Source organism: Labeo rohita, chromosome 12, assembly GCF_022985175.1.
Source record: "Labeo rohita strain BAU-BD-2019 chromosome 12, IGBB_LRoh.1.0, whole genome shotgun sequence".
Classification (NCBI taxonomy): domain Eukaryota; kingdom Metazoa; phylum Chordata; class Actinopteri; order Cypriniformes; family Cyprinidae; genus Labeo; species Labeo rohita.
The window spans coordinates 25992933-26011590 of NC_066880.1; the positions used below are offsets into that span (position 1 = coordinate 25992933).

Genomic DNA, 18658 nt, shown 5'->3' on the forward strand with positions numbered 1-18658 from the left:
ATAACACAAGGACAAAGGTAATTTTCTCTGTACTGTTTATAGCCATTATTTCATGTTGACAGTGTGAAACCAAACTCTCAGATTAGATTAGATTAGTTGCATAACCTTTGAGATAATTTTAACCACAGACAATTTTTAGTTAATGATAAACAAAATAAATGCAAAATTTAAGAAAAAAAAATATTTCTAAAACTAATTTTGATACATATACATATACACATACATATGCATCTTCTTTTCATTCATTTCAGAACGCTTTGATTTCTTTAAAACTATAAAATACTTAAATCTAGATGGTATAAAGTGTGATGCAGCAAATAAAACAAATAAAATGTTTTATTGCTGTGAGTAAAATGGTGTAGTTATAACTAAATATCTATAATAGAAATACCCTTATCGTATTGTTATAAGCTCTGCTTTTTTCCATCACGTATGCACAAGAATAAGTACATTTATGCTACTCTGCACATTAAAAATGTATTAAAATGCACTTTTTGTATATAGTCTATGCACAGGGTCTAATATTAACAAATGCAAGTAATATGTAACCCTGGACCATAAAGCCAGACTTAAGTAGCACGAGTATATTTGTAGCAATAGCCAAAAATACATTGTATGGATCAAAATTATTATTTTTCTTTTATGCCAAAAATCATTAGGATAGTAAGTAAAGATCATGTTCCATGAAGATATTTTGTAAATTTCCTCCTGTAAATATAAACATTTATAAAAAGGCCTTTTTGGCAAACCTCAGATTCCAGATTTTCAAATAGTTGTATCTCTGCCAAATATTGTTCAATCCTAACACATATTGACCAATCCTAACCATACATCAATGTAAGCTTATTTATTCAGATGTTTTCATTCAGTGTTTTATATTCAGAATCAATGGTAATATTTTATTTTACAATTCTCTTGTTACAGATGCTTACTATAGTAATGGTTTTTGTATATTTGCATGCAACTAACTCTAACCCAACCCTAATTCCAACCCCAAAGTAAGTATATGTTGTTAACTCAGCAGATCTGGGTAAATTACTTACAAAGTGTAGTCCATTACTGATTACAGATTACATGATAAAAACTGTAGTCAGTAATGTAATCTATCTAGATAATGTAATCAGGCTACTTTTTAGATTACTTTTTTTTAATCTAACTTGTATTAAACATACCATATTAATATAAAAAGCAAAGGGAAAATATTTATTCCATTTTTTTATAATAACATCATAAAATTACATTACATTAGATCAGGGTTTCCCAAACCGCATTTAATTTAAAAACTGAAGGTTCACTTGATATGAAGACAGAGATTCATAGGTATACATCACCAGTGTTTAGTAACTTACAGAATTTTTTGTTTCATACATGATCTAATTGCTTGGGAGGTGCTTTTTTCACCAAACTAAGAAGCATTTACATGTCATTATTATATTGTGAAAGCTAAATGGTACAACAAACAGGAGTTTTATAGAAAAAAAATGATGGGTGAGAATCAATGAATTATGAATGATTTACTGCCATTGCATGAATAATTTGTAATCATGTAATCTATAAAAATAACTACATCTGATTATGAGCATTATAAAATTTAATATACTCTAATTATGAGTACTTGATTTTTGGAATGTGATTATGTAATCCAGATTACAGGTAATCAGTTTTTACCCAGCTCTATTACTCGGTGCATAAATGTATAATTACACTGTAACAAGGGCATCTTAAAATAAAGTGTAACTGAAACTTTATATACAGTATCTTTATAAGATTTAAAAGAGAAGTTCACTTCCAGAACAAAAATTGAGAGATAATTTATTCACCCCCTTGTCATTCAAGGTGTTCGTTTCTTTCTTCAGTCGTGAAGAAATTATGTTTCTTGAGGAAAACATTTCAGAATTTCTCTCCATATAGTGGACTTCATTCCAAACTTCCAAAATGTGGTTTAAATGCAGCTTCAAATGGCTCTAAACAGTCCCAGCTGAAGAAGAAGGGTCTTATTCTAGTGAAACGATCTGTCATTTTAGAAACAAATTGACAGTTTCTATACTTTTTAATCCTTAAATGCCCGTCTTGTCTCGTCTCTGCGATGAGCATGTCCGGATCAATACAGTTAGGGTAGGTCGAAAAACTCTGATCTCGTTTTCTTATTCAAACTTTTATTTTATTTTTGTAAAGGGCATTTGATGTTCTTTGTGTGTTCACTTTGTAAACATTGGGTCGGTACTTCTGCAGCGATGTAGGACGATTTTGATGTTGGGGAAGAAAAGGGGATGGGAGTTTTTCGACATACCCTAACTGTATTGACCCGGAAAACAACAGAGTTCACGTAGACCTAGACAAGATAAGCGTTTGAGGTTAAAAAGTATATAAATTGTCAATTTGTTTTGAATATGACCAATTGTCTTGCTAGATAGGACCATTCTTCCTCGGCTGGGAACATTTAGAGCCATTTGAAGCTGCATTTTGGAAGTTCCAACTTGGGGGCATCATTGAAGTCCACTACATTGAGAGAATTCCTGATTTTTTTTCCTTTAAGAGTCAGCTTCCTATCGACTGAAGAAAGAAAGACAAATCTATGTAATAATTATATAATTATATAATTATCTGTAAACTTCTCCTTTAAGCAAAAGCCTTTAGATTAAGCTTTTTTTTTTTAAGATCATGAAAATCACTGATAATTTAGACAAGTCTCTCTATATACAGTCATGTGAAAAAGTTTGGACACCCTATTGAATTCCATGGTTTTCCATATCAGGACATCATTAAAAAAAACTGGTTCTTGGCTGGTCTTAAAATTTCGAAAATACAACCTCAGATGAACAAAAACGCATGCCTGATTGCACAGTGTCATTATTTACTGAACAAAAATAAAGCCAAAATGAAAAAGCCATACTGTTAACATTGGAATTAAGAGGGTAAATAACAGTCAAGCACTGCTAATACAATACCTTTGATTAACTGATCATCAGCCAGTCTGAGCGCCTCTATAAAAGCATAAGCTTTGGCAGTTTGGTGGTCTAAAGCCTTCAGATGTGTGTTAACACAATGCCAAGGAGTTAAGACATCAGCAATCATCTTAGAGAAGCAATTGTTGCTGCAATCAATCTGAGAAGAGTAATCTGAACAAAACACAAGTCTTCTAGAATAATGTCCTTTGAACAGACGAGACTGAAGTGGAGATGTTTGGCCATAATGCACAGCACCAAGTTTGGTGAAAACCTAAAGAGCATATCAGCACAAACACCTCATACCAAAAGACAAGCATGCTGGATGAGGGCTGATAATTTTGGGCTTGTTTTGTAGCCACAGGACCTGGGCACCTCACAGTCATTGAGTTGGCCATGAACTCCTCTGTATATCAAAGTATTCTACAGTCAAATGTGAGGGCATGTGTCAGACATCTAAAGTTGGGCCAAAATTGGGTCATGCAACAGGACGATGATCCCAAGCACACCAGCAAATCTACAACAGAATGGCTGAAAAGAATCAAGGTGTTGCAATAGTCCAGTCCAAGTCCAGAGCTCATCCTGACTCAAATGCTGTGGTGAGAGCTGTGCATAAGCAAATGCCCACAAACCTCAATAAACTGGAGCAACGTTGAAAAGAAGAGTGGTCCAAATTTCTCCAAAACGATGTGAGAGACTGAAGTCACACAGAAAATGAATGCTTCAAGTAATTGCTGCTAAAAGTGGATCTACAGGCAAATTTCTCATAGGGTGTCCTAACTTTGTCACACATGGCTTTTACCTCTTGGCTGTATTTTTCTTAAATAAATAATGACACTGTGTGATATGTCATGTGATGACGTTTATCTGAGGATTTATTTTTCAAATTTTAAGACCTGCCAAGGACCAGATTATTTTTTTATTATGTCCTGATACAGAAAACCATGAAATTCAATAGGGTGTCCTAACGTTTTCACATGACTGTAGATACTGTCACTAAAAATAGAATCAAATAAGCAAGCAAAGCTGTTTTGTGCTAATATTTTGTAATTTATTTGTTTATCATTGGACGAACACCTCCTACTTTTACATCACAATATAGCAGCTTGTTGTGTTGGATGGTCAATGGGGCAGATCATCTGTTCTGGCTCGTTGAAAGGATGGATCGCTTCACATCGCCTTGTCAGTCAAACCCAGAACTGAATCCTCCAGAGACCTGTATTTCATTCAGAGCCATAAAGCACCAGCTGTCTGAGAGACAAACAACATTCCAAAAGAAACAATTCCAGAGAGAAATACTAAATATAACATAACAAAGACATAAATAAATACATTCCGAAACCAACAGTGGAGAAATGCTTATGGACCATGAAATTAGCTTTGCGGACACGGTCATGGAAATAACAGTATTGGTACATTCGAGCGACGAGGTGAGTTCTGTTTCAAGCATATGTGGTACATGAGTTTGCACGACCACTCCGAATATGAAGTCCAAAACACTGAAATTGTCTTCGAACATAAATACATTACTACAGTTGACCGCCAGAACACTGTTCGCGATGAACTATTAAGGCACTGAGGAGCATTAGATTATCCAAAACGATAAACGACATCTGTTGCTCTTGAAATAAAGAATTAGCTTAAAAAATAAAAAATTATATTCATATAAACCTCCTCTGACAGCTTGTTTAGCAGACATCTAGAAAAATGTAAGGCTGTACAAAACTGATTCTCGTTCCTTCCAAACAGAAAAATGCAATATTTAGTTTGTCAGATTGCTTACTTGATTTAACAAAAATAGCTTGGAAAAGATGGCTTTAGGCCTGTAAACGGGGGCAAACTTGAAAACAAATAACTTGGCATTTAATTTGCTGGCTTTACTTTTGTGAATTTTGTTGGTGCAATGTTGGATGATGCCACGGGCCAACGCAAGCTCAGTAACACAATTGGGGAGAAGAAAATCACTGACCAAAGGCATTTTTGTTCTCAACTCCATATGTGCTATGTTTTACATCCAAAACCAATCCTGCAAGGACGTCATACGGAAATGAGATGCTTTGGATGACTGGTTTTGTTAGTTAAAGGGATTAGCTACAACTTCAGGCTTGCTCTGGCACTTTGGGCACATGTTTTGGAGACCAATGTCTAACTTTGCACATTAGTCAGTCTGAGTCTATCCGTGTGTACTTCACATGGCCCCAATGCAGCGATTGCCACGAGAAGGGCTTCTGGTAGCTGCGGGGGACGGCAGTTGGAACGTTGTTTTCCAGGTACCGGAAAAATCTGTACCACCAAACGTGGGTGAAAAAGTTGGTCTGAGAAGTCTCTTTGAGCGCCTAGAAAAGATGTAGATGAAGCAGGTTTAAAAAAAAAAACATAAGCTGGTTGACTCACAGCTCTGAATGGAACATTTTAGCTCTGTGGCTTGCCAAAACAAACAGACTTACTTGTTGGTTGGCCATTGTGTGATACCACCAGAAGAGACGTGTGGTGATGAAGTAGGCCACAACAACATCAATCGTGTAGTGGTCATGAGCAAGAAGGATGCAAAACACTCCTACTGCACAGAGAGCCCAACAGCTCCAGTGGTACCACCAAAACCTTCTAGGAGCATCTGTGAGAAGCAAGAAATTCAGGGGTGTTATAATGTAGAATATAAGATTACAGACTATTCGCTTCAAGGCTAATGCAAGAAGAACAGCAGTTTGAGTTTACCTAATGAAATAAGGCAAAAATCAGAAAACATTCTAGAGTAATATTTACAGTTGAGGTCAAAAAAGTTTACACAGACCTTGCAGAATCTGCAAAATGTTAATTATTTTACCAAAATAAGAGGGATTTTTTTTAGGTAGTACTGACCTGAATAAGATATTTCACATAAAAGACACTTACATACAGTCCACAGGAGAAAATAATAGTTGAATTTATAAAAATGACCCTGTTCAAAAGTTTACATACACTTGATTCTTAATATTCTGTTGTTACCTGAATGATCCACAGCTGTGTGTGTGTTTTTTTGTGTTTTGTTTTGTTCTGTTTAGTGATAGTTGTTCATGAGTCCCTTGTTTGTCCTGGCCGCTGTTCTTCAGAAAAATCCTTCAGGTCCCACTAAGTCTTTGGTTTTTTAGCATTTTTGTGCATTTGAACCCTTTCCAACAATGACTGTATGATTTTGAGATCCATCTTATTACACTGAGGACAACTGAGGGACTCATATGCAACTATTACAGAAGGTTTAAATGCTCACTGATGCTCTAGAAGGAAAATCCATTCATTAACAACTGGGGGTGAAAACTTTTGAACAGAAGGAAGATGTGTACATTTTTCTTATTTTGCCCAAATATCACATTTCCTTTCATTTAGTACTGCACTTCAAAAGCTACAGAAAATACATGTTTCCCAAAAGACAAAATAAGTTAAATTTACTCTGATCTTCAAATTCAAAAAGTTTTCACCCCTCTGCTCTTAAAGGGGTCATTGGATGCAGTGTTCACTTTTACATGTTGTTTGAACATTAATGTGTGTTGGAAGTGTATGTACAAATCTACCCTATAATTATAAAAATCCATGCAGTGGTTTTTAAGTAATCTATAAAAATAATATCCCCTTTTTCAAATCGAGCCATTCTCAGATGCCTGTTGTTATGGGGTCACACCGACAGAGGGCGCTCCCACGATAGTTGATTGACATGAGCATCTTACCTAAGATCAGTTGTACCAGTCCGCCCTCTTTGTTTCAATGCCGAAGCAGGGATGTAAGTTAGACAAGAATATCTCTGATTGAGCGACTGAGGTATTGTGTTGCTGGATGTAATAATGAACATAGTGGTCGTCATTTACTCCCGACATCTGAGCAGCTGAAGATGCAGTGGATTACATTTGTTTATGAAGGGAATGCGCCTCCCGATCTACATATATCCAGCTATGTTCGTGGGAATCATTCGTAATCCAGCTTCACTTACAGCAGAAGTGAGTATAAGGGGTTTTTTTATGAATCTTTGCGATCGCCTTTCCTAATAATGTGCTGGTTAGCACGTTTAGCAGCTACAGAGAGAAGAGAGGGGCGGGGCGAGCAGAGCTCATTTGCATTTAAAACAGCCTCGACCAGAATGAGATCATTTTTGCAGAGCTGATTTTGGCAAGGTAAAAAAAGTGTTGTTTTACACAATCATTGAGAATTTTTAACCAAAGAATATTATAGACTTTTCATTAAGACCCTAAAGAATCATATCAACTTGTGGAAAATGGGCATCTGATGACCCCTTTAATGCATTGTGTTTGTTTGTTTGTTTGTGTTTTCTTCTGAAGCATCAGTGAGCATTTGAACCTTCTGTAATAGAAAGATATGAGTCTCTCAGTTGTCCTCAGTGTGAAACGATGGATCTCAAAATCATACAGTCATTGCTGAAATGGGTTCAAATACATACAAATGCTGAAAAAAAAAAAGAATTTGTGGGACCTGAAGGATTTTTCTGAAGAACAGAAGACAGTTTAACTATTCAGGACAAACAAGGGCAACAAAAAACTGTGGATCATTGAGGTAACAACACAGTATTAAGAATCAAGCGTATGTAAACTTCTGAATAGGGTCAATTTTATAAATTCAACTATTATTTTCTCTTGTGAACTATCTTATTCAGGTCAGTACTAAATAAAAAGATAACATGCATTTTGTATGACCTGATCATATAGTAAGTACTTATAATTAATTAATATTATTCAGAACTTAAATGTATAATTACACTGTAACAAGGAGCACTGATATATAAAATATAGTTCTGGCTGACAAATACTATGGTACTACTTTTTAAGCTTATGATCCGCCTGATCCAAACAGACACAGGAATGCAAAAATTCTTACACTTTTGAGTGTATCTTAATATGCAAATACTATTTGGTAGCAGTATATAATCAAAACCTAGTGCTTCAGCTGCCCACTAGAGGACAGTGTTGTCTCAGTTACTCACACTCCTTCATGAAGAGATAAGTAAGGGTCAGCATGACCGTGTGGCCGCTGTACAAGTAGTCTCCACACATGTTATGAGAGCCCGTGATGGTTAGACCCCCTCCTGCAATCATTTTCATCACCCGCCGCATCTGAGATTCCCAGTCACCGTACAGCTGCCAGAAACAACAAATAAGCATTAGCATCATGACATTCTCCCATAATTCCTTAAATTTCTTTAAACTGCTTGTCCTATTTTGTTTCAACAAACTCAGCATGTGTTCATGTTGACCGCATAAATCAACAAATAAGCCCTTTGAGATTCAACATAAAAGCAAAAAATGGCTCCTACAAAACAAAGTTCTTGGTGTTTTTGCCTGGGCTTTCTTTCAGCAACTGCATTCAGCAGGAAAACAGGTTCTAACAAGAGTGCAAAGATTTGCTGGGCTTGATAATAAGTGTTTCCTGCAGGTCCTGTGGTGTGGATTTCCTGCCTGGTGTAGCTAGCATGAGTGTTCAGTGCATCTCATCAGCTGAGTCATACACACAGTCACAAAAGAATCACCAGTGGACTGTCAGCATGGTAGTACTAGAGGAGTTACACTGCTAAAAAAAAATATTTCATTTCACAATAATACTGCTCATTTTTCCGGTACGTGCAGATTTGGTCTTAGGATTTACACTGTCCGGAAAGAGCCCCACTGCTGCAGAAAACAGTTCCCTATTCATTTTCATCACTTTAAAAAAAAGACATAAATACTTTGCATATTTTATTCAAACCTTGTATAACTGTAAATCATTGCGTTCCAAAAAACAAAATAATAATAATAATAATAATAATCAAAAAAAAAAAAAAAAAAGTAAACTAAACAGGTAAAAACAGTTAAACTGTTAAACTAAAAACAGTTAAACAGTTTTCACACATTACAAAAAAATTTACCAGTTTGATTTTTTAAACTGTATAACTATTTTTTAAAAATTTGTTTTGTGTGAATAAAATTTTTGAATAATTATTTATCATTTCTTTTTTTATTTATTTATTTATTTTTATTATTATTATTATATTTTTTTTTTTGCATGTGCTTTCCTGTAGTGGTTGATTCTTAGCTAAATTCACATGCACAAACACAGTGTACATTTCTTCTAAAAGCGCAACTCTAAAATGTAAAAATCTCAGAGGGTAGTTGAGAAACTGACATAAAATATATATTTTTTGTTTTGGGTCTGTGTGTTAAGCAATGAAATGGGCAGATCAAGCTGACTTGTTAACCTCACAACTGCAAAAGAAAATTTGTGCAAAACTTTCCAGGCATGTTCACAACCCCAAAAATATTATTTAAATACCATTTTATTTATATTAAAGCAAAGAGAACAAAATATCATTCAAATATATATATATATATTTCTTACAGAAACTTTAAAATCTTTACAATTCTGAGAATAATATTGTCTTGCATGATCATTTAAAGGGGTCCTATTATGCTCTTTTACAAAGTCTTGATTTGGTTTTGGGAGTGTACTAGAACATGCTTTCATGCTTGGTACATGCTTTTAACATAATTTACATTATTATAATACATTTCTCCCAGCCTAGCACAAAAGACTCGATTAATTCCGGGTTTAATGAAGGCCCACCTTCCAGAAAACTCAATGTGTTGTGATTGGTTAGCTGTCCCACTGTGTTGCGATTGGCGAACAGCTTAGATGTGTTTCAGTACTGCCATACCCCTTGTCAAAGAAGCAAGTTCTTTGTACAGCTGTTAGCGCAAGCTAGATTAAAGTGTACTTTACATCAACTCTTCAAGACATAGATGGTCACCTCACCTACCCTGTTACACAGAATAAACCAGAAAGGCTCTGGGACAAAAAATGTATATTTAATTCAATACATCACATACAAACAAATACCATTCTCTAATCTTTCACTAAAGTGAAGCATTATACAAGTATGCATCATTAAAGCAGCCAGGATAATTACATGGTCTATGCCTGAACATATGAATGTGTAAGGTTTAAGAAACACCCGTCTATGCCGTTCTAAAGCTTGGGAGTGCCAGGATAAATTTTAATATAACTCTGACTGCATTCGTCTGAAAGAGGGAAGTCATATACACCTAGGATGCATGGAGGGAGAGTAAATAATACGCTACAGTAGTGTTGGGTCATATCGTCAGCCTGAAAGATCGCCAATACATGATATTATCGTGCTAATGTATTTAATTATTTACATGCTTAGTTTCATTGCCCAAAACCAGCTCCAGCATAAGGCTAAAAGCAGCCTAACATTATCAAAGAACATCATCACTGATCAGCCTAGCCTATTCTAGTGCAAGTTTATGCATTTTAATAAACACAAATGTTATAAGTGAAGATATCCACACTGTATGATGGATAAATCTCTTACCACACACTGCACACGTCTGCGGCACGTTACGGCTCTGACGCGGCAACCGGAGTAGATTGCGGCTTCAGTATGTGTTTGGACCCCCTGTACTGCACACGTCTGTGGCGCGTTACTGCTCTGAAGTGGCCGCTCTAGTCAATGCTTGTGTTAAAACCGCCAACGCTGCGGCTCGTTGAAGTGGCTCTCCGCGCTGCATCGCTAAAGTTAGGCTAATCCTCCACCTCATCCCTACACCCCAACCAGCAATTAGAACTTCCATGGGCGGGATTTATTTTAATGATATTCTAATGGACCGCGTTGTGACGTCACTGCAAGCGGAAAACAAACGCTGTAGTCCAAAGGAGACATTCGTTGTAGTTCTTAAAAAGGGATTTTGGAGTGGACTTTAAGATTTGTAACTTTGTTTTTTATGCCCAAACATACACACCACCCACTGACTAAAGTTCAAAAAGTGATAAAGCATAATAGCACCCCTTTAAGGGAGAATTGTGCTTAACTGACATTAAAATATTATTTAAATAATGTTTTATTCATATAAAAGTAAGCTTAAGAAAATACCTTTGAAATATTGAACTACAATAATAAAAATAATATTTTCTTTCAATAATTGTAATGACCATTTAAGTAAACGTTTTGCAAAATATTATTCTAACAATATTTTACTAATAAAATCAATAAACATAAGAAAATCTCATTTTAGTTTTTTGCATTACAGTAATAGTATATTGTTGGATTAATGATCATGTCAGTGAAATTGTGTGTAATTGTCAAAAATATAGTTTATATTTATGAATATATATGAATATACTATTAATATAACAGTAATTAGAATATTAGGGGTAGATTCTTAAGTTTTGTTTTTTTTTTTTCTTAAAAACTGTACATTTCCATAAAAAATCCATTGTACAAATTCATATGTAATTGCCACCTTATAAAATATATATATTTTTTCTCATGAGATCGGGCTGGCAGATTCCATAAAAGTAATGGAAATTAAAATGAAGTAAAAAATAAAAAATCCCATCAACTGCTTTCCAACACTCTATCCCCCTGTGTCTTCCTCAATATAAGAGGCTTGCCAGCGCATATGGAAGGAAAAACAGATGAAAATAGCACACTTCACATTTTCCATGAACGGCTTCTCCGTCCAATGTGAAATATGTCCCTTTGTGACCTCTGCTCTGAGGACATTTATAGAACACTCGCAAATACTTTACATCAACTCTTCAAGACATAGATGGTCACCTCACCTATCCTGTTACACAGGATAAACCAGAAAGGCTCTGGGACGAAAATGTAATTCAGTACATCACATACAAACACCATTCTCTAATCTTTCGCTACAGTGAAGCATTATACAAGTATGCATCATTAAAGCAGCCAGGATAATTACATGGTCTATGCCTGAACATGTGAATGTGTAAGGTTTAATCACAAACAAGCTTTTTATGATACTTCTATTTTTAAAGCTTCAAAAGGAGTCACTATCCTTATCCACTCTATTCTAAATATTTATGGTGAACTATTCCTTTAACTGGCCAACAAGCCTGTTTTGCAAAGTTAGTTGTGGTAATTATTAACTTCAACATTGTTATAAAGTAATATGAGAATGGAAAAAGAAAGCAACCTTTTTTGTTTTTACCTTTGGAGAGCATCTGAAGTGCATGCCAGGCACTGGAAGAGTAGTTATGTACATGGTGATGCACCTGTAGAGGTAGAGCGTCCCGACTATGAAAAAGAAGCGTCGACCAACAATTGATCTGTGAAAAGATGATGTGGTGATTTAATATTTTAATAAAAGTACTACTAGAGCAAACCTGACAATATCCAAGCGAGTCACGTTTTACATTTCACCCCAAAATTAACAGACACAAATAAGAAATTAGACTTGGTTTACTCAATAAGATATTGAGTTGTGAAAATACAATCATGACAATTAAGCACATTTCCCCTAAACTCTCATTACCATGATTTTACATGATGATTCTCAATGATTCATATAGTGAAGTAAGCGCTGTCAAATGATTAATCGTGATTAATCACATCCCAAATAAACGTTTTTGTTTACATAATATATGTGTGTATACAGTACACACATACAGTATATATTTAGAAAATATTTTAATTTTTACATGTATACATTTCCACGCACATATAATTTATATTATATATAAATATATTTAATATAAAAACACGTTTTTCCTAAATATATACATGCATGTGTATTTATATAAACACAATAAATATACACAGTACACACACACACACACACATACATACATACATACATATATATATATAAATATATATATATATATATTTTTTATGCGATTAATCGATTGACAGCACTAAGTGAAATACAGATATTTGTCAAAAAAACATTACAGTAATGAGAATGTTTATGCATTATGGTAATGATGATATGAGGGAACTTTATGCTCAAGTGTTTAAATATTACACTTAAATAAATTATATTAAATATTATATTTAAGTAATATTTTATTCCTATTTTATTCATATGATAGCAATGAGAACAAAATATTCAAGCCATTTTTTCTACATTACAGTAATGAGAATAATATTGCCTTGCATTTCGGTGATGATTAAATTGTGACATTGTGAAATTGTGATATTATTTAAAATATTTAAATAATATTTTATTCATATAATTTTAATTATTTTAAATAGAATTTAAAATCGAATTTAAATCTTTCTGCATTACATTAACAAAAAAAAATTTTTTTTAATTGTGGTAATGGTCATTTAAGCGAAAAACTGTACTTATGAAAACTGTACTTGTAATTGTAATTATGAAAATATTTAAATAGTATTTTATTTATAAAACAATCATAAGCAATTGTCACTCATTTAAATTTGAATTACAGCAATGAGAATAATATTTTCCTGGACTAATAATAATTTTAGTGAAATTTGTGCTTAACCCTTGTATGGTGTTCGTATTTTTGTTACTCAGCCAGTGCTCGTGGGTCTGGTGGACCCGTTGCATTTTTGGGTTTTTAATTCAACACAATTAAAAAAAATTATGTTAAAATACTCAACAGATGTTACTTCATCCCAATTACAAACTATATAAACAGCATTTATGGCTGATATTTGCCCTTTTCCTTTGTTAGATCACATTTATAAATTAAAAGCACTACAACTTTGCGTGAGAATGAGAGGGCAGAAGCACACAACTCACACTTTCACACTCACACTCTCACAAACTCTGTCTCTCACATATATTCACACATACACACACAGAACCACACACACATACTAACAGCAGGCCCAGACAATAGGGGGACAGAGTGAAGTTACACAGGACCTAAAATTTCCACTCTTTAATAGGCCCGGGTCCAGTGGACCCGAACATCCTGTATGTAACATAAGTGTGTAGGTGGGGTGTACAGTGTGTGGTCATTGAAAATGTTCTTCACAGAAAATGAGCCAAGGCCAAAGAGTATGAGTTTTAAAAAATAATTATTCATATCATTTTTCTTTTGACAAAAAGTGAAAACGGGTCCCACAGACCCAAACACCATACAGGGGTTAACTGTGAAAAAATTATATATTTTTTTATGAATCTTTGCGATCACCTTTCCTAATAATGTGCTAGTTAGCAAGTTTAGCGGCTGAACGTGGCTAAAGTAAACAGGCTTGTCACTCCACAAACAGAAAAGAGGGGCGGGGCGAGCAGAGCTCATTAACATTTAAAGCAACCTCAACCAGAACAGGATGATTTTTGCAGAGCTGAATTTGGCAAGGTAAAATTTTTTAAAAACATTTACACTACCATTAAGAAATTTTAACCAAAGCATGTTATAGACTTTTCATTAAGACCCTAAGGAATCATATCAACTTGTGGAAAATGGGCATCCAATGACCCCTTTTAAATAATGTTACTTCTATTATCAGAAAATGATAAGAAAATATAATTTTTGCATTACAGTAATGATATTTTTTGTGAAAATTGTGCTTAATTAGCACTAAAATATTATTTAAATATTTTATTATTCATATAACAGTAATCAGAAAACAATATAATTTACATTTTTGCATTACTGCAACACATTCTCATTACTATAATGCAAGAAAATTAAATTATATTTTCTTCTAATTACTGTTACCCAAATATATAATTGTTTTTTTTTTTGACAGTTATTAAGCACCCCTTATTACTGTAATGCAATAAAATATTATTCACATTATTATGTGATTTCAAAATTAATTTAACTGAAAATGCTTGATTGTCAAAAACAATGTCAAAGTCTAAAATTCTCATCACTATCTTTGAAGGAAAAGTTCACCCAAAAATGAAAATTCTGTCATTAATTAAATCCGTGGTTCACCCTTAATTTTATGAAGCTACGAGAATACTTTTTTTAGCGCAAAGAAAACAAAAATACTGACTTTATTCAACAATTTCTTCTCTTCTGTGTCAGCACTCGACACACTTCGGCATGAGACACACGCATTTGTGGTCTATGCAGGGTCAGAAAGCTCTTGGATTTCATCAAAAATATTGTTTTCTGAAGATGCACGATGGTCTTACAGGTTTAGGACAAGTAATTACTGATAGAATTTACATTTTTGGGTTAACTATCCCTTTAAGCAAATTATCATCTATTATGTATTCCTTTTGAATTTGGGCTTAAATACACCTGGGACATTACAGGTTTCTCAACCTGTAATAAACAAAAGGACTCTTAAATGATTCACAAATACAATGTGTGCTACTCAGAAACTCACTTGTGTTTTAAGAGACTCAACTGTATAATCCACAAGACCATCAGAATCATTCCGTTGATCTCGCATATAGTAAAAGCCCACTCCACTCGGTCAAAAAAGTCAAAGAACTTGTCAGGGAGTGGTGGAGATGCCTCCTTAGGAGGCACACGTTCATGGACCACAGAAATAATGACGGTGGTTAAGACGAAGCAGCATAAGGCGTAGACGAGGGCCACGCCGGTCTTTCCCCATTCGGGAGGGAACTGCGGAGAAGCCGGCTCTGGTATGGGAATCTGCACTGGTTCCTTGTGAAAGCCATTCACCATGCCATTGTGCTGAGCTTTTCCGGCACTCCCAGCGTTACCGTCATGATTCAACACCATGTGGCCGTTGGCATGCCCATTCTTGTGAATGTCTATATGATGCTCGATCTTAAGAGTCTCAATCTTCTCCAGGAGCAGACAACCACCGTCTGATGTGACCCTGGAGAGGGGTGACCTCTTGAAGTCATCCGTCGTAAGACTTAACAAAGCCGGGCCGTTGGAGTTTCGTAATGCTTCCGAGTATTCCTGCAGGCCCTGATCGGTCAGCCAGAGCGAGACCTCCTCCTCCGACCACGACGCTACTTTATTCATCTCAGCCCTTGAGCTTGTAGAAACGCAATGGAGAATCCCACATAGGCGCACACTGCTATGAAACACGAAGTCCTTCTCTGACCATGCTCATTACATGTAAAGGGCTATGGGGAGGAACGGCTCACAATTTCCAGATGTTTAATCCAAATATGACGCACATCTACAGCCTCTTCATAGATGCCGGTCCTGTAACGTAAAGAGACAAATGTACATTTATTTCTAAAGCACTCTACATTCTGTTTGCAAAGACATATGTATGCAAACAATTAAAAAAAAAAAAAAAACTAAATTTTTTTTGCCCCACATTTTTATTGCCCTTCAACATACATGATGTCACACCAGAGTTAGTTTAGTATGGTTAAGATACTATTAAAGATGTTTATGTTTTATGCTTACAGGTTAAGCTTTTGCAATTTCGTTGTCATTTATGAGTTTAGCTATTTTAGTGCATTAAGTTAAACTAAATGTAAATAAGAAATGTTGCCTTGTTAACTAGATGAAATACGTTTTTTATATTTTATTTTATTTAACATTTACTTCAAGCAACAAATGCTGTAGATTTTAGTTTTAGATTTAGTTCACCCTCTTTTACACTTAAGTTTTAAGTAAAAAAGACAAAGTTATATTTTATCTTTATCATTTAGGAATAAATCTTTAGCATAGTTCTTTCAGTATCTAGCATCAGAAATAAACTAGTATACAGTTTTTAATCATTATTTGCTATGTAAAAATCTGCAAAAAACACTACACATAGCAAAATAAAAAGCACATAAATATATGCAAAACTAATTTTAAGCATCTGAGAATAAACTTTTAGACCTTAAATATCTTTAAGATTAAAAATAAAGTCAGTCAAATGCATTCTGACTAGTTTTTACAGGTACATGGTAGCAAACGCATGAAAACAGTTAAGAGTGCAACAACATCCAGACAGCTATGTGATATGAGAAAAACACAGCAGTTAAAAAGCATGTGTAACTTACTCACGAGTTTCACTTTCCGTCAGAGTTTAGCATAATTTCCAGTCACAGAAGAAACTCCTTAAAAGAAACTTTTCCAAACTACACAACATCGGAGCCATACAGTCAACACAGCAAGCGTGAACCGCTAGAGTCGCCCGCTATATTTAATCTTCATGTATTTACAAAAAGAAGCACATTTAGTTCTCAAACGGCTGCGAGCTGGGGCAGAAACACACTGATCAGGACCACATGCATCGTCTGACTGCAAGAATTCCAGGAGCTCTCGAGTGTTTCCACGGGTGTGGCAGGACTGTTTACATTACAGCAGTAGGGGGAAGGGAACTATCTGTCACGGACAACATCTGGCTTGCATTAGTGAGGTTGTCAGCCATGAGTTCACTGGTTACCCCTACATGAAGATGGTTTTGAACCTGTGAAAAACTTTACCAAAACTCTGTCTAGTTCTTGCCCAAGGAAAGCTCTAGGGCGTGTTGCTACGCGGTTGCCAGGGTTTTCAGGGTGAGTCAAAAAATCCTACCCTAAGTCTCCGTGATAAGGGTCTTCAAGCTTTTTCATTTCTTTAAAAGTAACAATAGTCAGTGGATCGTCTAAAAATTGAAGTCCCTAAAAATTGCTCCTTCAAAAAGGGTAATGGTGTTCACACCAAAAGCGAATTTAATTACTCATGTGAGTAGATACAAAGTCAATGCAAAGACATGAACAGACGAAAATTTACGAAGAAAGCGAATAACACGAACTGGGTGATGTGATTGTCGCGAATGCATGATATACACCTCAATCGCTACTTCTGCGCAATTTCGAAAATTTGTCAAAGCGCTTATTGACACATAAACCAGCTTTGTATTTTTACAATAGCTCCGTTTTCATTACGCTTCAAATTGTGCAAATTAAATTTTGCGAACTGAAAAGACGCCCAATAGAAACACGTCAATTTCGCAAAAACTCCCATATAAAAACCCAGGTGGTTTTTTCAGGCAAATCAAGAAAGGAATATTTCGCAAAACTGCAATGGAAGTTTTTTCGCTTTTACATGTCACCTGGTGTACGTAAAAGGCACATGATCGTTCTTTAATTTACTATAACCTCAAAAAACACCTCATATGTAGATGCTCACAAGTATAAGGGGCTTTCTTGCCATTAATGCTTGGATAACGCACTATTTACACCGCACACGTCTGCGACGTATTACGGCACCAACACGGCCACCAGAGCTGATCGCGGCCACTCTGGTTATGTTAAAAAAAAGCATCCCAGAATCATCTCTCCATGCTTCGCATCCATCACCATGACTTATCGCGAGAGGAAAAAATTATGTTTTAGTCACATAACATTGGTTAATTAAAACGCCATCATTTCGCAAAAGCATTTATAAAATAAAAAATGAGTAAAATAGATTTACACAATGCATATATTGGCTTTGCGTTTGGTGCGCACACACCATAAGTTCACTGACTTTCAACCAGCTTTGTATTTTTACAATAGCTCCATTTCTATTACCCTATAATTAAATTTGCAAATTGAAAATACATCCAATGAAAACACATCAATTAGAGCAAAAACATTTTTACCCTTACATGGGGCAATTCAAAAAAGAAATATTTCACAAAACTGCAATAGAAATAGCTTTTTCACCTGGTGTACATAAAAATGTCACATGATCATTCTTTAATGTACTATAACCTCAAAAAACACTTCATATGTGGCTGCTCACAATTATAAAGGGCTTTCCTTGCCATTAATGTTTGGATAACGCATTATTTACACTCGACACATCTGTGGCATATTATGGCTTTGAGCTGATTGCGGCCACTCTAGTTATGTTTAAAAAGCATCTCAGAATCATCCCTCCACGTTGCTTCACTAAAAATACACACCTACATCTCCTTTGATTATAATTAATGGCTAGTGCGGTGACTGCGATATATGTAAACCTACCAACAGCCGTCGCCATGACTTATCGTGACAGGAAAAAATTATGTTTTAGTCGCACAACATCGGTTAAAGGGGTCATCGGAT

At 35.1% G+C, this 18658-nt stretch overlaps 1 protein-coding gene across 3 annotated transcripts in view; it reads right to left on the bottom strand.

Moving 5' to 3' along the window:
• Positions 1-3899: 3899 nt before the first annotated feature.
• The window catches only part of sgms1b (sphingomyelin synthase 1b), a 31942-nt gene continuing 17183 nt past the window's right edge, over positions 3900-18658 (bottom strand). Inside the window, exons 1-6 of one of the 3 annotated variants that reach the window (XM_051124330.1) lie at positions 16647-17156; positions 15046-15845; positions 11936-12053; positions 7912-8065; positions 5393-5559; positions 3900-5281 (exon numbers count right to left, since the gene is read on the bottom strand). In XM_051124330.1, the coding sequence (XP_050980287.1) occupies positions 5108-5281; positions 5393-5559; positions 7912-8065; positions 11936-12053; positions 15046-15659 (1227 nt within the window). In that variant the 5' untranslated portion in view covers positions 15660-15845; positions 16647-17156 and the 3' untranslated portion in view covers positions 3900-5107. Of the gene's footprint in view, positions 5282-5392; positions 5560-7911; positions 8066-11935; positions 12054-15045; positions 15846-16642; positions 17157-18658 lie in introns of those variants that run through there. The other 2 variants (XM_051124329.1, XM_051124328.1) reach the window with 2 other exon arrangements.